This window comes from Anas platyrhynchos, chromosome 4, assembly GCF_047663525.1.
Source record: "Anas platyrhynchos isolate ZD024472 breed Pekin duck chromosome 4, IASCAAS_PekinDuck_T2T, whole genome shotgun sequence".
Taxonomy (NCBI): Eukaryota; Metazoa; Chordata; class Aves; order Anseriformes; family Anatidae; genus Anas; species Anas platyrhynchos.
The window spans coordinates 65051892-65074464 of record NC_092590.1 but is presented as its reverse complement, the minus strand read 5'-3'; the positions used below and the strand labels follow the sequence as shown (position 1 = coordinate 65074464).

At 39.3% G+C, this 22573-nt stretch overlaps 1 protein-coding gene across 3 annotated transcripts in view; it reads right to left on the bottom strand.

Annotated features, from left to right (window-relative positions):
- Window positions 1–8464, bottom strand: part of BOD1L1 (biorientation of chromosomes in cell division 1 like 1) — a 35505-nt gene extending 27041 nt beyond the window's left edge. For 2 of the 3 annotated variants that reach the window (XM_038177987.2, XM_038177986.2), the window contains exons 1-9: window positions 8027–8396; window positions 7696–7820; window positions 6242–6432; window positions 4468–5079; window positions 3890–4039; window positions 2463–2632; window positions 1873–1996; window positions 1397–1541; window positions 155–230 (exon numbers count right to left, since the gene is read on the bottom strand). In XM_038177987.2, the coding sequence (XP_038033915.2) occupies window positions 155–230; window positions 1397–1541; window positions 1873–1996; window positions 2463–2632; window positions 3890–4039; window positions 4468–5079; window positions 6242–6432; window positions 7696–7820; window positions 8027–8251 (1818 nt within the window). In that variant the 5' untranslated portion in view covers window positions 8252–8396. Of the gene's footprint in view, window positions 1–154; window positions 231–1396; window positions 1542–1872; window positions 1997–2462; window positions 2633–3889; window positions 4040–4467; window positions 5080–6241; window positions 6433–7695; window positions 7821–8026 lie in introns of all 3 variants that reach the window. The other variant, XM_038177985.2, reaches the window with a different exon arrangement.
- Window positions 8465–22573: the final 14109 nt, after the last annotated feature.

The window sequence follows — 22573 nt, the reverse complement described above, 5'->3', positions numbered from 1 at the left end:
CAAAGTAGTAGCAGGAAAAAAAAATAATTCACAGGAATGAATGGAGTAGTATACAGTTTGGTATGGATGTATGAATAAGCCCTTTTATAATTAAAAAGAAAGATCACAACATTCGTTTATTGAAATGAATTTTAATACCTTAGGAGACACATACCTCGTTTGTCTTTTGAATTTCCTTAGAATCCTCTTCAGTTGGCTCATATTTCTTTTTCCAATTATCTTCAACATGCCTGAAACAGGAATTTGGACAAGCAATTAAAAAAGGAAAATAACAGACTAACATTAGTTTGTAAATTTTCTGCTTTTAAAGCTGAAGGCGAGAGACAAACACACACTAAAAACACTGAACACGGTCACACAACTTCTGACTAAATGGTATGCCCAAGCTTTTTTTTCTTCTTGGAAAACTATGTGTACTAACTTCACAGGTACTCTCTGGACAACCGCGCTTTAAAGCAGAGAATGTTAGTATGACAGTATTAGTACTACAGTTGTCCCTGTAAAATGAATAAGAGACCCTACCACAGAGAAAAACGCATTCTCCCTTTATCACAGGAAAGGGAACTTAAAAAAAAAATAAAATACTGTTTTTGTCTTTCAGAAGCTTGTCTTATTTAATATTAATACATTTGTATCTAGATATGTATGTACATATCCACTTAAAACACCAAATTAAAGACCAGGGCAAGCTGAAGACTGAATTAATTATTTAAGTTGCGGTGCCAGGAGTTGGACTTGATGATCCTTATGGGTCCCTTCCAACTTGGGATATTCTATGATAAGTTACTCATATTGAAGGACTGCAGGGTATATCTCAGCTCATGCTGCTCTGCATAATAAATTTCCGTATATCTACAATATATACACACAAATTATATTTTTTTTTATGTATTAACATAAATACATACACAAGCAGTCAATTAGCTTAATTACTATCAATCTGATAAGTTTCTTTTTTTCTAATCTTCATTTGTGAAGTCAAGAAATGATGTATTAATGGAAAGTTAGCAAAAAATTATGGCAGAACACAAAATAATAAATATATACTAGGAACTCAGCCAGATAAGAAGAATAAAAGTTAATGGAAATACATTACACTCATTTTTTATATTAGACGCACAAACATCTAACAGCTTTCCATTCTCACATCTTTATCATCACTGTGTGGATTAGAAGTCACACAAAGGCTGCTACTGCAGCCTGTCTGAGCTGCACTACATTAAGGAGATGTAACTTGATTTTATACCTCAACTTGATGAGGTATTAGTAACAAAGTTCACTGGATGTCTTAAGATAAAGTTGTTAAAATAGGTAAGGCTAACTGCAAAGTTGAAGAGAACATCTACAGAAATTAAGTTCTAAAAACTTCATTCCTTTTGAGCAAATACATGAATACCTTGAATCTCTTTTTCTTTTTCTGCTCAAGGCTACTTTTTTTTCTAAGAATTTCTGTTCCTTAAGCACATCCTTAATGCTGGTACCGGTAGTTTTTGTCTCGAGACTTCTTGCTGAAGGTTCTTCTACGTTCAAGCCACTTTTTCCTAAAATAATACACAAATGGTGAACGGCACAAGTATGTCTTTGTATCACTGTTTGAGCTATAAATGAGATTGAAAGTGGAAAGTACTAACGTGTAGCAGAGAATGCTAATGTATATGGGTATTCAAGTAAAATAATCACGGATATATGAAAAATTGGAGACATTTGTATTAATAATTTGCATTATCCATTTTCCTATCACATTACTATTAAAACAATGGGCTTTCAAGGGAGAAGACAAAAGACCTACTGACATTATTTTACTCTGAAAGTTATTTTCCCTTAAAATAAAAGAAATAAAAGGCTAATGTATAATTTTCATAATTTTCATACCTTTAGCATTCTGACTTCCACTTTTTAGTGACTTTGTTTTTTCTGCAGCTTTCTGTTTACGCTTTTCTTCGAGTCTCTCTCTGTTAATTCGTCTTCTTAGGAGTCTCTCTTCTTTTTCTTTGGCCTAGAGATATATAAGCAAGAGAAAATAAATTATCATTAGGTCAAAGAGTGTTCTTTGACTACAAACATACATCTAAAACCTACATTTTTTTACTCTCCACACTGAATGACGCAATTAAAGAAAAATCTACCTATCACCTATTCTGTGAAGAGGCTGCATGCACTTAGTAAATCCTCTGTCAACACCAGAAGACTGTTCCTTTGAGAGTGAAGGAAAAGATGTCAAAACCGCAGTTTTCCCCAACTGCTAGAAGCCTTTTAAGTTCACCCAGTAGAGTACTTCCCTGCAGTGTGGTGTTCCAGATCATGCAATACTGACTGAAGTATGAAGGAGGGACACAAGCAACAAAAACAAAATGAAAAACAGGAAACTCCCCCTCACAAACCACCACTGGTTATAAGTGACATTTCTGTGCTGAATAGTTTAAGGACTTATGACAGTGAGCAGTAACAAAACTCACACTTACAATGGATTGTCGGCGTTGCTCTACAGTTCGCTCATCATCAGAGTCACTGAAGTACTTGGAGTACAAAAAAGGCTTTCGAACATAAGCATGACGAACAGGTTTGGCTTTCCCATCACTCATCTCATTAGAATGAGGCTTTGTCTTACTTTGATTGTTTTTTGCCTCTTCATCTGGAAAGTTGGTGAAATGTAGAGATATACTGATAAAATAGGGCAGTACTTTCACCATAATTTTTGTAAAAGTAAGACACAAAATTTAGTAACTTACTTTCTTTAAACATGGAAGCAATCAAAAAAAATCAAATATTGAGCAAAGTACCACTAGATTATGAAAACATGAAATGAATATTCACTCGTGTACATTATTCAGCCGAAGAAAAAATCCAAGATACTAAATAAGAAGTCAGAATATACCTTCTTCTGTGTATTAAACTAAGCTTCATTCTAACACCAAAAATTTGTACAATGTTTAAGACCTTAAAAAATAAGTAGGCTTATTGAAATATATAAACGGAACACATTTGTTTATACATGTAATTAAAGTAAAACTGAAATAGTTTGATTTCTATCATGATGATTTGCAATAGAGCAAAAATATTTGTACTTCAAACAACACAAAGTATTTGTATGCTTGAAATACACTTAAGGCTTATTTCACTTCATGCAATCTGTCACATTTACAGATAACACCAAAGCCAGAGAATATGCAAGTAATACAGTGCTTCTAAGTAATATTCTTAGAGCAGAAGAGAAGCTCAGAGTATACAAGAGACAACTCATTCAGGTACTAAGACACTGTCTTATGAAGTGGTTAGATATTAATGAACGCAGAAGTCACATATCTGCAGAAATCAAAAGAATCTGAGGTCTACTCAAGGAGAGCTCAAAAATGAACTGCAGCTAGTGAACAGGTTTGGTGTTCCCAAACTCTTAGAAGTTAGATCCATTCATGTTCCTTCTACTGTAGCCAGGTAGAATTTAGAAATCCCAGAACGCTTAAAGCTCTGAAAACTACCTAAGTTGACAAAGTCTGCTACACCCACTACTGCAGGATCACAAACAAAACACTCCAATGATATACTAAATTTGTGGCAGAAGGGAGGGTGAAAAGCTCATGGCAAAGTCACATATCCATCCATATCCAGAGGCTATGCGTTTCTGTTGCCTTTGGAATACTGTAGTACAAGTAAGATTCACAATCCTTAGAATACATCATGCTGTTAAAAAAGGACTCAAAATATGTTTAGTGCTCATCTTTCATGATTGCACAAACACTACCACTCCACATCGAAAGTCTTTCCTCAAAATAAAGACAATAGAAAATATTGCAAAATGCCAAATTTGGGATAGGATGCACTCAAATAACAGAATTATTGCATATTCTTTCTTGCCATTTTACCACCAAAATTAACATTCTAATTGTTTTACCATCTGATGTGATCTCCCCTTCTTCAGTGCTGTCAGAAACTACATTTTCCTCTTCACTCTCTTCTTCAAAGGAAGAAAGGTCACTGGTATGGACAGAGCTGACAGTGATGTCACTGAGTACATCCAAATCCGAATCTATTGATGTATGTTCTTGCAAAGGAAAGAATAGAGAGAAAAGGCTGTAATACAGCACACTATATTTGAGAATCTTTTCTTACCAAAACAGGTGGTTTTTTTTGCCACTGAAAACAAAGCTGTCTTAAGAAATAATAAATAAATAAATACACACCTTAAAACGCAGACTGGGAAATTTGAGAGATCTTACTGGAATAACACAGATGACCAATAATACACACACTTGAAGAATCAAAAACGATCAGATTCCTAATTTGGGTACCTTGGTTAAGGGTAATGAACCAAGAGATAACTGTGGCTAGCTAGTTAAGTTTACCAGAACTAGCAGAGAACATACATTCCACATACACTTCTGATTCAGCTCCTGAATACATTTGAAAAGAACAAACACACACAACAAAAACAACTTCGTATTTTAAGAATGAGCATTGTCCACACCATACCTTCCTTAGTGCTTTCAGTTGTTTTATGTTTATTGCTATTTTTTTCTGGGACTGACTGTTTCGCTGGTTCCAACTCTCTCCCTTGCTTTTCTTCTTTTGACTTGGTAGTATCATCACTTTTCTTTGAATGGTCGGACTTCTTGTCAGGTTTCTCTTTCTTTTCTTTTCTTCTTTCAACTTTTTCACTACTGTCTGGTTTCTTGTCACATTTATCTATTAATTTACTCTTTTGCTCTTCACTTTCCTGTTGTATTTCTTTACTTGTATTAGTCAAACTATTAGTATCCTTTGCTGAATTTTTTATTTCTTCACTTTGGCTGGGAAGCTCATTTGAATCTTCACACTTGGCTGGCGTTTCAGCTCCTTCTCCAGAAACATCAGAAGTTGCTTTCTCTCTATCTTGCAAGTCCTCTGTGTTTTTCTCTCTCTCAGCACCACCATCAACACTGTGCTGAGATAAGAGTCTTTTAGCAACTTTGTCATTGTTCTTGGAATTTGAGTTCTCTGTTGAAGCCCTGGCAGCACTTGCTTCTTGGTTAAGAGAAGTTATTGTTTCCAAAATGGACATTGCATCATTAGCTACATTGCCACTAGGAGTTGTAGTAGAGACACCTTGAAGAGTAAGAAATAAAAGTTTTAGTTCATCTCAGTTTCTGTGATTTTCCACAAAGGAAGCTTTTGAAATATTTGAAAGGAAGTGGACATTTAGACAGAATGACTTTAAGCAAGTAAATGGAAAAAGAGTGATTTTTATTTATTTGAAACAGTAATAACTAAAAGGTTTGACTAATTTTGCATCTGGAGAATGTCGTTCAGAAAAAAAAGTACCAGTTACACTCTTCAAGTGAAAGCAGGGGTCGTTTACGGGATGGATGCTCAACTTTACCATCAATAGGCCTTGGACAAGCACAAAACTGAATACTGCAGCAAGAAGTCTACATTTGTACCCCTTGGTATCTTCATAAGTGACATCAGAAATTAACTCAGTGTATTGATTATATAAAAACAGAGCTATCAAAACGCCCGCTATCACTTTGCCATCCTCTTAGAAACATCTTTGAAGATGGATGAGAAAGGGTTAAACAGACTAGTACTGGGAGCTGCAGCTGGCTTGTTAACCCACTTACATTAAAGGAAGTGGGCCTCACAGGAAAAGGGCTAGGATTTAAATAAAGGCTCTGGTTACAAATAGATGGACTGCTGTGGAGTCTCTTAGGAAGGGAAAGAATAGACAATTACCTGCAGGAGTGTTTAGAAGCTGATACCAGGCAACATAAATGAAAATCATAAAGGAAGTACTGCATTTATAAACAAACTAAGGATTGGCTGATTTACAGCAGAACTTAAGCTCCTGAGAGAATCTTAGCCATTAAAGTTTCACTGTACACTGCAACAGCATTAAGACAATTAAGCATCTTAAAGACAAGCTTTATTCATCTATGAATGCATAAAAAAATAAATCATTTTTCTTTTACACCCATGTCTCATCTGATCACATAACACATACAGGGCTAAACCCTGAGGTCAACTTTCCTTCTTACAGTAAACTGATCCCTTGTAATCTCAGATAGAAGTGACAGAGTGGTACATGGCACCTCTCTTGCCTTCTAACTTTGTAAAAACAAGAGACAAGTATTACGGTATGCTGTCTGGAGCTCAGCTTACTAGCATGGATGACAACAATTCTGTGCTAGCAGCAAACCCAACTAATGCTTCTTCTCCGGAAAAAAAGAAATATTTTGGTAATAGATTGCTAAGAGAAATGGTAGAATACCTTGTACTGTAACAGATGCATCTGTTTTGTCCTCACTTGGAGTTGTACTGGGGCCTGCTTCCTCTTTATGATTCAGTGTAGCTAAAAATTCATGGACAGCTTTTTCCACCTGAGGTCTGAATGTATGGTTGATCTTTGGGTCCACAACCTGAGAAATAATTCTGTCAATTCCAGATTCCAACATTCCAGACCTGGAACAAAGTTACATTAATACTTAATAAAAAAAAATGACTTTTTTGAGAACATCTTATTGATAAATGCTCATTTAAATAACGTAAACCCTCTTAAGCACTTCAAGTGAAGCACCAATGTTACTGAATATTGCTGCAGGAGTGCACTTAGCCAGCTACCTGTATTTCCACAGCTCTCTTTATTGCCTTATGAACTAAAAAAAAAAAAAAAAAAAAAAAAAAGCTAAAGAAACAAAGTGATCCAATCACATGGAATTAACATAACAAACGGCCCGTGGTTACATCACTAGAGGTGATGCCTACAGGTATTAGCTTATTATAAAAGTGACTTTTGTGGGAAAAAAGAAACCTGATCTTATCAACTCCCTTAGCATAAAACAAACACATTCTAGAAGGCATGAGGGACAGATGAATACTAGACCAGTCATCACTGCCCTAATTTACCTTTTGCACAATACAAGGTAACACCTCAGAGTTTTTACAGCTTTATAGAACACCCTTAATGCTAAGTAAAAAAATAAATGACAACAGAGAACTTTTTATCTAAGGGTTTTCTCTAGAACCCTGTATGTTCCAGGAAAGACTATGCTGCCTTTTAAACCCATTGTTTATTTAAAAATCCCCAGATCCTCTGTACCTGTCACCAAAGGTTTCACTATACCTAACAGAACACGCTTGTTCAGAAAGACCTTATTTGACCCAGTTCAGTGGCCAAACTCATGCTTCCTTGAAGAAACTTTCTAACGATTCTTATGACTATTTTATAACAAGTAAAACTAAAGGGACTCTAATGAAATAATCAAACATGAGGTAAGCGTTTGACATCAGTTTGATATGACAGCCGTTCTGCAAAAGCTCTTCTCATAACAGATTTACATCCTGTTTCTTATTTTGTGAATTTAACTGCATTCTGTCAAATCCTATTAACCTCCTTCGCTCAAAACCAGATGACAGTAGTAATTCTATTAATTTCTGACTTAAAAGAGACAGGGAAGTTAATCTTTAGCTAGGATCTTACACCCCAAGTCAAAACGAAGCTTTCCATCCTTGGATCAACTTGGACCAGGCAAAGTAACATTCGCAGCCTAGCTCTGGCTAATGCTGATGGTGAGCTGTTAACGGAAACACCACCACCTTTAACAACCACCAACAGAACCTTCTTCAGGGGTCCCTTCAAAGAAAGGGGACAGTTTAGAACTGACATAACGCCTCAGCCACCCACCACAGAGCACCGTTTGTGTCCGGCCGAGCGGCTCCACTTACTTGAGCACCTGCTGCCTGATGTTATTCCTCAGCTGGTTCTTGTTGAGGTGCGGGCTCCAGGTGTGCGTGGCCAGGTGGTTGGAAACGAAGTTGTCCACGCGCTGCCTCAGATTCTGGTAGGCGGGCTGAGGGGGGGTTAAACGGCCCGACAAGACGGGAGAGACAAAGCTGAGAGCCGGCACACGAGGCTCCGACACACGCCCCCCGCCCCGAGCACCGTGTGCTGAGGGGAACAGCAGCAGAAGGGGCAGCCCGGCAGCGGGGCAGCGCCCCCCGCTCCCCCTGACACCCCCCCGAGCCCCGGCGATCCCCTCAGCCGCCTCCCCGTTACCTTGGTGTCCACGTCGGCCAGGCAGTCGCGGCGGAACTGGTCGAAGAGCCCCTGGCTCTTGAGGTGGCTGACGATCATGGAGACCAGCTCGGGCTCCGCCGCGCCTCCCCCCGCCGCCGCCGCCGCCGCCGCCCCGGCCCCCGGCAGCGGCGGCGGCTGCTGAGGGGGCGGCGGCGGCGGCGGGGGCGGCGGCGGCGGGGGCTGCGGCTGCGGGTTGCTGGCCATGGCGGCGGCTGCCGGCGCTGCCGGCCGGGCCGCGGGACCGGGCTCGCTCCCGAGCGGCGGCCGCGGCGGCTCTGACCCCGGAAGCGAAAGGGAACGGAGGGAGGAAGCGAGAGGCGGCCGCGGGGGAAGGGAAGGGAAGCGGCCGCGGCGCCATGCGACCGCCGCCGGGCCCTCGGAGGGGGCGGGGCCACCGGCGAGCAACGGCGGGGCGGGGGGGGGCAACGGCGGCCCTCAGCCCCCCCGCCCCATTCCCGGGCGGGCGCTGCGCGCGCCGCCCCCCCCCGCCCCGGCCCTGCCGCCCGCCCCGCGCCGCGCTGCGCGCTCCCGGCCGTGCCCCGCCCCGCCCCGCCCCTTCCTGCGCCGGCCGCCATCATGGCGGGGGCGGCCGTTGGGGGAGGGGGCGGGGCTAAGGGGGTGAGGGGGAAGCGTGAGGCACCGCGCAGTGCCCCGGGGTTTTAAATTATGGATTTTAGTGGTTTTCTGTGAGGGAACGGTAAATACGGAGAGATGGGGAGGGTGGCGTCCTTGTACCTGGCATAGGAACGGAGGGAGAGTGCCGGGTGTGCTTCGCTTCCTCCCTCTGACATAAGAGGCTGATCTGTCCTCCCCACGATATGCAAGAAAAGTACAAAAAATACATAAAAGTACACCAGAGACCGGCTTGGAGCCTAAAAAAGGAGACTTGGCGGTGCTAATATTTCGCTTACACAAGTTTTGTGGTGTGAGGAGTGGAGATCTCGTGCAGCTACAGATGGTAGAAATTGCCATCTGTAATAATCGTTATAAATCTGACCGTAAAAGCAAGAGCCTCAGGACTCCTACTGCACACTTAGAAACATGTCAGAAGTATAAAACTTGCCCCTAGCTTCCCTGCTGTGAAATACGTACTTCTCGATGCTGTAAAACTCCACAGAACGAACATCTAACATGTTTACGAGTATTGTGAGACTTTACAATAAAGTAATTAAAATCTGGCTTTTCTTTCTAGTGTCATACTTCATACATGGACATCGGGAAGGATCAAAGCACCAAAATTTAGGAGGGTCGAGAAATCTGCAGTTTGGCGCCTGGTCCAGCCCCTACTCACATATGCCTATGTGAGGTCTGCTGGCCCTGTTACATCTTTCAATAAAGTTTTGTCAGTAGTGACTAAAGGCCATGTAGCTGTCAGCCAGAAAGTGCAGAAGTCAGGGGTATCATTTTTGTAAATGCATTACTAATTTTAGAAATTGTGTGTGACCATGAGAGTAGATGAAAAATTCAGACATCACCAGGAGGTTAGCAACATTTTCATGTTCTTTTTTGTTGTTTTTGTTGTTAGGAAAAAAGCACTGCAACTTCAATTTAGTTATTTATTTTTCAAGTATAATGTAGAAAACAACAAAAAAAGTATTTTAACAGCACAAGTAAGATTCTTGCTTCCTAGAACAGCATACCATTCACACATACATCACAGACAGCCTGGAGTACCTGTGGCCTTTGTCTCCAGCTATGTCAAGGAATGTGCTGTGAAGAATACTAGAGAGCAGGAATCCATTAATAAGATTTGGGAATTTAAGGGCTATTAGGGAACAGTTATGCCCAGTGGTCTGAAACTATTGCAACAAGCAGTCCATACTCAAATTGACTCAACAGCTGAATGTGAAAGATTGTTTTGTGCTATAAGTTAAGTACTATCCCAGGTTGCATGCAACTTACTGACTTTTGCAGGCTTTTCAGATATGTTATTTACCAACCTCGGTAATCCAGCACTCTGGAACTTTAATCCTAAATGGCTTTGTTGTTGATGTTGTATGGGTCCAATTGTATGTTGTCCTTTGGGCAGATACTGTAAAAGAAACTGGAAGACTCTTGAAAATAAAAGTCATTTGAATTAAACTGAAGTTAGCCTTCATTTGTCTCTTAGTTTTAAGAATGCTTTTTGTTCTTATATTAGCTGAAAAATGGTTATATAAAGTCTTGTATGCTAATGAAAAGGTACATTATTTGTTGTCTGTGCTATAATATAGCCATACCATTATTTATGAATGCATGAATAAAAGTTAAGCCATCTTGCCATTTGCAGTGGATCCACAAAGGAACTTATGTATTGAAGTGTAATTGTTTCAATTGTTCAGTATTATCCAGTACTTGTAGATGTTTATTTTGTACTCCGTATTTATTCTTGTAATTTATTGTGGTTACTCACTTACTGATTCCTGATATCCAGTGCTAGTAAAAAAATTTTATTTGTGAGAAAATCGGAAAAGATCAGGTAACATCAGGTAATTAAGCAAAAACAGTTTGGACTGAAACACTGAAAGATAAAAGCGGATTTTTTTTTTTCTCCAGTATTTTGTTTGAGTTGAATGATCTTGTTTACCTTCAAAGTCCCAGCAAATGTTCCTAACATATGTTTGTATTACCATATGAATTTCCACATGCTTAATATCTTTCTTTATGCTTGGAACAATTGTTTTCTGGACAGTCCTATGAGTACCTCTCCTTAACTTTTGATTTTTCCATATTTCCCTCATTCCTCATATTTTTACTTGTTTAAAAAGTTTAATTACATGTAATGGTGTGTTTGGCTTATGCCTTGCACTGTAATTTTTTCTGTACATTGAATTGTACTTTTGTCTATTTCTAAAGTAATTTGGAATATTATATATAATGTTAACATCTGTGATCGCTAATCACAGTATGAAGATCTTCATTTTATGCTTTGTGTTCTGACTAGTACATTTTACCTTATTTTGAACTTTTAGTGAATTGTTCTTTGAAAAAATCACTTTTCTTTCTAATTTTTACATATCCTGCAACATGCAAGCCCCATCGTGGGAATTTACAAAGCAGCAATGGCTACAAGTGCTTTCTCATACAGTCTCATTTTAAAATGTTTTTTTTTTTTTTTTTTTTTTTTTTACATGTATTTCATATGAAAAGTCCTAGCAAGTTTCTTAATATCTCCTTACTTAATAAAGTAGTCCACTTAACAAATATTTCTCAGTTCCAGCTGTGGTTCATAAAGTTCTGGCAAAATTTAAGTGTTGAAGAAATACTGAGGTTCAAGAAAAATGACAAGGAGGTGCGTGTGATATTGCGGGAGTAAAAAGTTTACATGGCTGCAAGAGGAGACTGGACAAATGCATGAAAGCCACCTGTTGAAAGCCACAAAATCCATGGAAAGTACTTCCAGCTCAGAATGATGGAGTAGAGTAATAGAATAAGTACACAACCTCTGAAGCAGAAAATCTGCTCTTAAATAGTAATAAAATAATGCATAGGGTTTGGAAGTACTGTTTTTGATAATAGTATAAGTCAAAATAAAAGGCCTGCAATAGGTATCTTTTTTTTTTTTTTTTTTTTTTTTTTTGACAATGCTATTCTGTGAATGACTTTAACAAGCATTCAATGGCTGACATCTCGAACTGATTCATGAATTAATAAAATTAAACTACTGAAGTCAGTTCATAGCATATCTGAGAAAAGTGATAAGAGAACTTGGCAGGCTAGATGGTATTTTTTTCAGTAAAACAGTTTTTTTGTGCAATTTGTTCATCTAAAAATTTTTGCTTATGCAGTATATGCAGATAATGAATCTAATTTTATGAAGTATCTGAAATCCAGGTGGCTGTTGCTTGTATAAATAGTTAACATGAGAAAATTCTTTGCTGATGTAGTTAGCTGAGGGCATCTTAAAGCCTTCCTTCCAAAGGCTTTATCCAAGACTCAGAAATTCAACTCAGAAGAAATAACCTTAAACTGTCCATGTAAAGGCTCTGCACAGGAACCTAAGTTTCAAAGGTAAAAATCCTTATGTTAAAAATTCTCCTTTACATAGGAGCAAACTACTGATCTGAGCAAGTTTGGTTTTGCAAAGATACTTCATTCCTATGTGAAGAACTTTATGTTGCAAAGTTCTGTACTCTATAAAGAATTGGTGGCAGTGTTGAATTATGAGGCTGAAAATCTTATAAGGATAATAATGTTCCTGTTAAATCTCTGTAGTGTAAACGAGGGTATGCAGAAAGGGGAGCTGTTTAGAGGAATTCGGATTTTCTATGAAAAAGTACAGACTTTTTTACTCGGGAATGACTGAAATACCTGAGAAGATTCTTGGACACTAAAACCTGTAAAACAGTCTAACACCAACCAGAGGTCTGCCCTGGCTGAATTGCCCAGTTCATCTTAGATGTATGCGGTAATGTCTGTGCCTTGCACCATCTGTGTTACCACTGTTGCTCCATTTTGGGAGACTTATTTTCTTTTGCTGTGTAATTTATATATTGTTTATTGTGGTACAGTGGAACCCTGAACCTACAGTGATAAATTACTCCCGATGCAGATTTCACATTTACTTCTCCCTGCGCATAAGCAGTGTATTTCATGATTTTCTCTAGTTAAAGAAAATCTCATTTTCTGATGATTGCCGATGGTGAACTTTATCCAAAAAGTCAAAATTATTATGCCTGCGAGCAACACTAGTAATCACAGTCTAGTCTGACGTATTTTGAAACAGCAGAGAAATGCTGCCAGCATTGCTGAGGTTTTATGCTTGATACATAACAGCAAATGTGGCCTCAGCTGAGCTGCAGCATGAAGTGCTCTGCTTGTAAGACTAAAATGTAGCCAAGACACACTCTGTACCTCTAGCTGTGATGTGATCAGGTAAATGTCCTTCCCCTAATACAGCACTAGTTTTGGTGTGTCAAGTGCTTGTGGACCTCCAAGACTGGAGGATATTTTGTCATCTTTTCTGCATAAATAATATACATATGGATAAACTCTGTTGTTTAATAAAGCATAACTGAAACACTCTTTCCTGCTTTACAGACATGTTTCTTCCCAGGTGTTATTTGTGTTTGTTCAAGTACATATATAAACATGTATTAATATGTTTATCTTTTTCATGTGGCACTGATGAGTAGGTCCTCTGTAAAAGGTGAAGTTTAGTGAGTTAAGTGTATTATCCAGTGGAATGGCAGAAGTATGTTGATACTGTAGAAGGCTGCCTGTCCTAAGTGTTTTCCGAAGGCAAGCCTTTGATAATCTAAATACTTGGAAGAAATTAAAACAGTGACAAGTGTTAAAATGCTGAAAGAAAAGCTTTTATTTAAACTAGCCTGTCATGACCTTGGTGATGACACCTTTCTTACTTTTCAGTAACTTGTGAAGGATCCCTAGAACAAAACTAAAACTACAGTGAAATCCTGGCCCTCAAACTGGAGCTGAACAGATTGACGAAGGTCAATGACAGTTCAACAGAGACAGCACGTTGTAGCTCCTCGGCATGGCTACTCCAATAGAGAAGCTGAAATGTACTATAAAAATACTAAGGCTTTCATATTCAGTAACTGGTACTTTTTGGTTGTATTTGCTGGGGAGGTAGACTGGTTAAAGTTTGAAAAAAATTCCAAGTCACATTTCAGGGAACTACATTTTCTAATACTTCTTCATTGACGTGTAGAGAAATGAGCTCATCTTTATCTAGCTCTAACACGTAAAAGTGATTTACACTTCTGACTGTAACTTTATCTGAAAGGTTAGGATTATTTTTTCCAATTTCAAAACTTCAATGTGACATCCAGTTTGCACATGATGCTTTTAAAGTACATTATTTTGCAGGTACAGCTAGGCCTCTTTTCCATTTGTTCTCATTTTGTGTCTCTGTTAAGGCCAAAGAATGAGTTCCTGTGCCGCCAAGTTTTGTGACGAGATGAATAAAGCATGCTTAGTGGGTGACATTTGAGAGCAAAAAAAGATTACTGTCACAAATAGCTTTAGCCCATGGAGTTATTTGATTTTTTTTTCTGTAACATGAAAGAACTCTTCAATGGCAGATGGAGTCTTGACCTGACTGTGCGGGGAGCACACATCCACGTGGCCGTGGCTGCGACTTGTGATATGGCTCTTTGTGGTGCACTCTTCCATGGTAATGAGGGAAGGGAGAGAAGCACTAAAGCTTTCTTCTTCACAAGCAATCAGTGGCTAATTGATGCAATATGGTTGGGATTGTTATTGGCATCTAAGGGACTGGACATCTAACTTCTGCTAACTTGATTGATGATCTTGATATATCTTTTTTTTTTTTTTTTTTTTTTTTTTTTTTTTAAACCAAGGTTCCTGCCTGTTGAAGAAATCCTACTTTATTTCTCCATTCACATGAAAAATGTTAGATTGAATGACTGCACTCCCTGTAATGGGTTTCTTACTTTGCTGCTTGTTTTTGACTGGAAAATACGTGTTTTTGCTATTTGTGTACAGGGAGACAAAGAAAAAGTTAATGGAGGCTTTTCCTCCAGAGAGAGCACAAGAGATTATACACTCTTTCACTTTTGCCCAAATGTAATTTTAATGGTAAGGTAAAATGGTACAGCTGAAACATGAAAGCATAGTGAGTGGATACACAAAAAAGCACGGCACCTTTTATATCAGCATTCTTTGCTGACTGCAGCAAGGTGAAATCAAGGTGGAGGCACTGCTTAAATGGGATGCATGAAGCCTAAAGTAGAGCTGATGGACTGAATTTTGCTTTAATTTATACCTAGTGCTGCTCCACTGAAGTCAGCAGGGAGATGGATCAAAGGAGGACTTTGCTGCTAAATAATAGGGTGCTCAAAATTGGTCATGCCATCTTTTTTGCAACCTTAGTTGTAATCCTCAAGGGAAAATTAGAGTTACTGTATCTAGTACAAAAATAATATTTTCCGTGGAAAATTGAAAATGCTTAGAAAAGAAAAATAATTAAAAAAAAAAAAAGGAAAAAAATGGGAAATGGAAGTTTTGACTTCTGACTTGCTCTTTTGTGTTGGGGTGCCACCTGTTCAGATGGAAAGGTGCTTTGAGTCATCTTCAAACTGCATTCTGCTAGGAGAGGTGGGGCTGGAGGGGAGGAATAAGACAGGTCATTTCGTTGCTGTTGGCCTACTTTCTGTGCTTGGTTCACTATGCAGCTGTGCAAATAAGAGAGCTGTGGCCGAAACTGTTGGTAAGATGGGAGCTCGTAGAGAAAGGGCGGGTAGGAAGTGAGGCATTAGGTAGAACACACGCTGGGTCCGGCTGCCAGTGGGGGCTGTGGGTCAGGTACAGTGGGTGGTGTGTCCCCATTCCACTGCACCTGACCCACAGCCCCCACTGGCAGCCGTACCCCCACAGACCCTGCTGGGTACTGTAAGCTAGGATCCTTGCCTTGCCGAGCAGGGAGAGGGAAGCAAGTTGTCCATCTGAGGGTGGCCTCCCCAGGTAGTGTGCTTGGACAGGGGGCCAGGTATTACCTGCCTGCCAGAGGTATACCCTTAGGTGTTACCCTTAAGGCTACGTGCAGCCCTCAGGACTCATTCTGAAGTAGGTGGGACATGGGCAAAAAAAGTCTTGAGTGAAACAGCAGAAATAATATTGCTTCTTTTACATCAAGTTTAAGTTCTAAATTTTCCACTCCTTGTCTCTCCTGTACTCCCAGCTTCATACAGCCCTGTACTCTCAGCTTCATACAGCCCTAAGGCACTCCTTTATCTCCCTTACAGAACTTATTTTTTTTCTGACCAAAGGTCTAGCAAGGATCTGTGTGCTGGCATGCATCCTGACCGGCTGACTGCTGTTGCTGAGGCTAGTACCTTTCCTTCAGCAGAGGCACTAGTTCAAAATCTGTCCTCCTCACCTATTGACAAAGGTGATGGGAATTTAATGTCTTTAAGATATGGGCTTTTCTTCTGGATTCCATTAAAATTGGCCAACAGTTTCAAAAATTATGGGGCAGGGAGTGGAGAAAGACAGACAAATAGTCAAATAATTGTTTCCTGAGTAGAAAAGAAAAAAAAAAAAAAAAGAATGGAATCCTGGGTCTGCTAGGATATACTGTATATGGAGATAACTAGCTCTGAATACATTCAGAGACCAGGTGCTTTCTGAATAGGTACTGATGTAGAAGGCAGACAAGGGGAAACAATCCCAGACTAGTGCACCCGCTCACTGATGCTAAAGCGTGGGAGAAATGCAAGGTTTTCTATTTCATTCACTTAACTGCAGGGAACAAGAAAGTCAGGGAAAAGTGTTATTAGTGTTATGAATGGTAGTCCCAAACATTCAAGTGTTCCAAGTTCGATCCTAGGGTAGGAAGCGAATATTTTTAAAGTTTACTCTCATGAATGTGTACAGGAGTAAGAAATCTGAATATATTGGTATTTTGTTGCTTTTATTTGCTCCTAAAAAGGTTTGCAGCGTTCTTCAAATAGAGAAGTGTGATGTTTGCTCCAGGAGTGGGATTCAAAAAATATATTAAGCATTTTTGTGCTCAGTAAAAAAGGTGCTATAAAGGCTGTAAAGAAGGAAAACAACTTTGCAGGAGCCTTTTTCTCCTGTTTTAAGAGTGCTGGCTGGAGGAAGGATGGGCTGCTGAAGCACAGCCCTCTGCTGGCACCCGGCTGGCTTGTCTGCAGCCCCTTCCAAGCACACAGAGCAAGATTGCTCCATCTGCAGCCTCCTCTGCAGGTGTTGTCTCACTGACCTGTTCTGGTTTTGTTTTACCCCATGGTTTTTGGAGCTGCCTGTTGGTCATCATCTGGCTGCCTTTGTTAACGCCAACCACAGCTTGTTTTGTAAGAGTAATTCTTAAGAGAGCAGTGTTGCACTGCAGCTGATTTATTTTGTAGCTAGAAATGTCTTAAAGTTATGTTCATTTGCCACAGGCTCTTTTAACCAGCTATATGGTATGTTTTACATAAAGGCAGTTTAAATTTCATCTTCATTATATATTGGCTTAAAAGGCATTTTCTTCAGGTTTTTATCAGTAAGGTGCTGGGAAAATTTGGGGCAAGGCCCCCCTCTCCTCTATGGTGTTATGTGACAGTGGATCAGTGAGAGGAAACCTGATCAGCAGAAGCACCTGCTTGCTCAGACATCTCCAAAACATCTTAGAAGTTCAAACTTCAAGAAAGGCAAGTTTAGAAAAACAACTAAAGGTTCAGGGAATTTAAATGGAAACCATATGCCAGTAACCCTCTGCTCCCCTCTACAGCTTGAATTCTCCTTGCTCCTGTGTCCTAAGGACTGTTGAGCAAGAGCCCACTCTCCATCTTCCATTTTTGATGCTGATATCAAAGAAAATGATCTAAAATGAAATGGTTTTCCCAGTCTGAACATGAGGCATGGATGGAAATTTATTTCCTTGTCTCTCTGCAAGTCTTAAGTCCTTTCCCAGCTCTGTTTGTTTTCGTGTGTGAGAAATTGCGGTGTCAAGAGTTGGACTTGATGATCCTTAAGGGTCCCTTCCAACTCAGGATATTCTATGATTCTATGATTCTATGAAATAGAGTCTGAGATTTTCCAGAATTTTGGTTGTATCTGCTTCTGTACATTAATGTAAAAAGCACCCGCTTCCGTCCCTCTGCTGGGATCGGATGAATAATTGCCCACATTGGACAATAATACTCTAGTCGCCTTTCTCTTCTTTTCTAAAGTAAAAAGAAGGAAGACCATGAAGCTGTGTAGCCATTGAGAGTGCTTCTCAGGACTGGTAGCACAGAGTCTCTGCCTCCAAGCAAATCTGTAGATTGTCCCACAGGGTCTGCTCATGTGAGCAGAACATCTCTGTGTTCTGGTTTGTGTGCCTTTCATGGCATGAGCTTAGGTTATTTCATCTGTGTATAATGAGGGATTGTTAAAGTCAACTTTATTTAAAAGCTAGCACAAAGATCTCCCTGGAAAGATCTGGATTTTTATTTATTTATTTATTTATTGGCATTCAATAAAAATATCCTTCTGTACCTCCTGGTTTCAGCCAAAATTCTGAGTAGTCTTGAGATACAGTTTCACTATTTACTGCTTGTTGAAAAGAGTCCAAAGAGACAAGATTATTGCAAATAAGTTGTATGCACACTCTGCATAACCTAAAATCCTATACAACATAGCAGAACTTTCCTTATAAGAAAGCCTGCAATAAAATATCTCAAGAGAGGCAGGGAGTAAGGAGAAAGATACATGAACTTGCAGAACTCAATCAAAGCTGTTAATACTGAAACTTTGTGAAATCAACCATTCCTGAAAAATATATATAGCACTACATTATGCCTTGACTGCTGCAGTTCGATTAATTGCAGCAGTATAGTATGACATGTAAATCAGAGTGGGACTTTACCTTAACATATAGCAGAAGAGGGAAGGACAGAATTGCCATATGCCAAATTTCTCACTTTGCCTAGGGGACAGATTAAAATAATTTATTAGACAAGTAATCCAAACCTCCAGGGTAGGTGAAAGAATTTCTAGATTCTCCTGGGACATATATTATAGATTACTCCTCTGATATTAAAACAGAGTAAATGAGGGGAGGGAGGGAGCTTCCACAGCTGTTTCTTCTACAGAGCTCTTCTCAAATTCTCTTCCTGCCACAAAACAGCAGAGAGTCTTCTGACTAGCTATTTCAAAGCGCCTTCCTTCCTTCCTTTCTCCCTTCTTTCTGACCAGGCTTCCTTCCTTCCTGCCCTGCTTACATCCTGCTTCCCTTTTTCTCTTTTCTCTTTTTCTTTTTCTCCTTCTTTTTTTCCTTTTCCTTTTCCTTTTCCTTTTCTTTTTCCTTTTCTTTTTCTTTTTCTTTTTCTTTTTCTTTTTCTTTTTCTTTTTCTTTTTCTTTTTCTTTTTCTTTTTCTTTTTCTTTTTCTTTTTCTTTTTCTTTTTCTTTTTCTTTTTCTTTTTCTTTTTCTTTTTCTTTTTCTTTCTTTTTCTTTTTCTTTTTCTCCTTCTTTTTCTCCTTCTTTTTCTCCTTCTTTTTCTCCTTCTTTTTTTTCTCCTTCTTTTTCTCCTTCTTTTTCTCCTTCTCTTTCTCCTTCTCTTTTTCTTTCTTTCTTTCTTTCTTTCTTTCTTTCTTTCTTTCTTTCTTTCTTTCTTTCTTTCTTTCTTTCTTTCTTTCTTTCTTTCTTTCTTTCTTTCTTTCTTTCTTTCTTTCTTTCTTTCTTTCTTTCTTTCTTTCTTTCTTTCTTTCTTCCTTCCTTCCTTCCTTCCTTCCTTCCTTCCTTCCTTCCTTCCTTCCTTCCTTCCTTCCTTCCTTCCTTCCTTCCTTCCTTCCTTCCTTCCTTCCTTCCTTTCTTCCTTTCTTTTCTTTCTTTCTTCTACTTTTATTTTTTTTTCCAATTTTCTCTTTCTTATTCTTTTCCTCTTTCTTTCCCTTTCCTTTTTTCTTTTTCTCTCCCCCCTCCAACCCCCCCCCCCTTTTTTTAACTCTAGTTTAGCTGCACTTAGAACTTGCTTCTTACAATTACATTTTATTGAAATACTGCTCTGTGCAACTGCTATGCTATTTGAGCTGGCTATTTGCACTAGCATATGAGCAAACTAGGAATACGTAAATAGTACATTAAATGAACAGGGATTTTGGATAATTTTAAAATATTAATTTAATGCATTTTTTGATTATTTTGCTCATAGGCAGACAAAGGAAACTAAAATTATGGATGCTAAAATTATTCAATATATTCATCTAGGCTTGTTCTTTCATTCTTCAAACCAGCTCCCCACAGACACATTTGTATAAACAGAAGCATGCTAATTAAAATTGCCAGGGAGACACAATCTATTTAAAGTCTCAAAGCACATTTTTACTTTTAGGCTTCATATTGTGATAGTGCAAAAGAGCAAAGTTTGTCTTCAAGGTTTAAATATAATGATTTTTTTTGTTAAGTATGTGCTATTTGGCTGCATGCTGCTCTTATCTCCACTAACATGCACCTGATTTCCTTTTCTATTTGCCTTTGTTCGTTTTTAAATCTCCAGTGGTCTTTCATGTTTTTTAGAGGACCGCAAAACTCATTAAAACTTTGCAATTGTTTATTTCCTTGTGCTTTCTCATTTAACCTTCCTTTCACAGTTCCTTCAGCTTGACATAAAGGAATGAAGTTTAAGCAGTTCAGATATGCTACTGCCTATACTGACAGCATTTACATGTCTGTTTATTATAAGCCTGTTTATTTCTTGTTCCATTATATGCTTACATCTGGTATATGTATTTTTTCAATATAAGACCTTAATTTTCCAAACAAGGACCATGTAATTTCATTCCTTCCAGATTTGCCAGATTTGTAACAATGGTCATCATGTTTCTTTTTTTTTTTTTTTTTTTTTTTCCCCTTTTTTTTTTTTTTTCCTTCCCCTGGATGATAGCTCCCTTGTGGTTGTTTTCCTTACTTTTCCAGGATGCTGTATTGAAGTCTTCCCTTTGGGATACTTTTATAATTCAATAGCTAAGCATATTTTAACCTTATTTTTCAGGTCTTCAGAGGAAGAGTCTTGCCTGTATTTATATGAAAGAACACATTCACTTCTGTAGCCTGAATGTTTTTTGAGCCAGAAAAATTTACTGTTGAGGAAAGTGTTCCCATATTCCCTGCAACATGAAGCGGGCAGCAATCCAGAGCTCATCTAACTTTCCTCAGCCCAAAATTCACCTACGTGACAAAGTGCTCTCTTTGTGCACTGATGTGTGACTTGTGCATTTTGGTTAGATTCTCTGAAGTGCGTAGAGGTTTTAGGCTATCATCAAAAACACATGCAACAGCCGATTTGGGATTTATGTGCCACTTGCTGCAAAATGGCAATTCTGACACAAGCATCACCAGCTTGTCCAGTGAGTGATAAGTCCACTGGCCAGGAGGGCAGGAGGAAGCAAGAGAGCAGATGAATGAATGACTAATACATACCCGTCCAAAATAAATAACTTGCTTAAATGCCATGAACAAAAAGTCAGTGGTGGGAAGCCTTCAGGTACAGTACGTACACTTGTGCCTGGAGCACAGTTCTTTTTGCTTGGAGCATTATTGCAGTAACATTTTTCTAACAAGAATAAATTTTCTGATAATTTGGTACTCCTGGTTTTGCTTAATGTGTGTTAAGTTCATGGCATTGCAATGCCTCATTCACTTCCCTTTGGATTTGAGATGTATATTGCAATATAACTGATATGGATTTGTTCCAATTTACCTCATATGCAGTCTAAAAACATTTTTGCTGAAAGAGTTTATTAGTAGCCTCTACCTCTCTGCACTCCTAATTGAAATGCGGGACATATCTGATGGCATTGCTTTAGACTATTTGACAGCCCCAGATATTTGATCCCATAGTTTCATGATATTCTAGCTTTGGCACTAAAGCTGACCTACGGGATTTACAGAGTTCCTGCCAATTCAGGTTGCCCATCCCTCCATCTGTTTTGCTACTTTATCTGTGATCCTATCTGCTGAAGGTTGCTGGAGTGGGCCGAATCACTGAACAGAGCTGGGTTAAAAAAGTCTGCAGAAAAGAAGCAGAAAAGAAACCAGATCAGAACTCTCTGCAGAAAAGAAGCCCAGATCAGTTTATTGATTCAGTTTACATTGCAGACCTCCAGAAGGAAAGACTGCATTGTGCTGCAGGCACAGAGGTAGGAACAAAAGGCTGAGATGCAGGAGAGCGGAAGGGACACCTTGGGACAGGTAGGGGTTGGCCATAGCTCCTGTGGCGTGGTTTAATGAAGGAATTAGGTGCTAATGGCTTGGTATGAGTCCACACAAGAGCTTGTGGGGCCATGCAACAGGCATGTTTCCCTAGACAGACTGTAACTTTCTTTTTGTGGTAGTTGATTATGGTTATCAGCTGTGAGACAGGCAAACTCCTATAGCCCTGACCCTGTGTCTGTCCAGTGGACTCTTGCAGTAACCGCTGAGTACATCAGACTGGACTTTCAGTCTTGCGGAGAACTGAATTTTCACTTTCAGTTCAACCCTGGATGGAAAAAAAATCCTGAAATTTGGATTTGAGAAAACAAAGCAAGTATTTAATTGCTTATTTTTCTCTCTTGTCATTATGGAAAGGAATTAGCACCATAAAGTAATGATTGCCTGATAGCCCTGGTAAAATAAGTTGTTGTCTACTTGGATATAATCTGCTTTCCTTAAAATGTACACAGAAATGGTTAGCTTTGGTGTTTAAGATGTTAGCTGAGTTTTGAAGCTGTTTCAGTGGTGCTTCATTTATAAGGCCCCTTCTCTGTGGATCTTCTGGCAGCTAATGAGCTGTGCAATGCTGCAGCCTCTCTTAGAGCTGAATCCCTGGGGGGGGGGAGTCCTTGAAGGGTCCTTGAATCCCTGCTCTTGCCCTCTGTGCCTAGTGAAATAGGTGTGCTGTAGTTCAGGCCTTACATGTGCCAGCAGCTATGGCCACACTGGATGCATTTCTACTTTCTCTGAAGCTTGGAGAGGAGCCTCCCTGCTCACCAGAGATGGAGCAGCAGCGTGCCTCCAGTTGCGGTCCAGAGCTGCAAGGTGTCTGCACAATGACCTCGAACGAGTCCTCACACTGCTGTAGGGCCCCATTTAT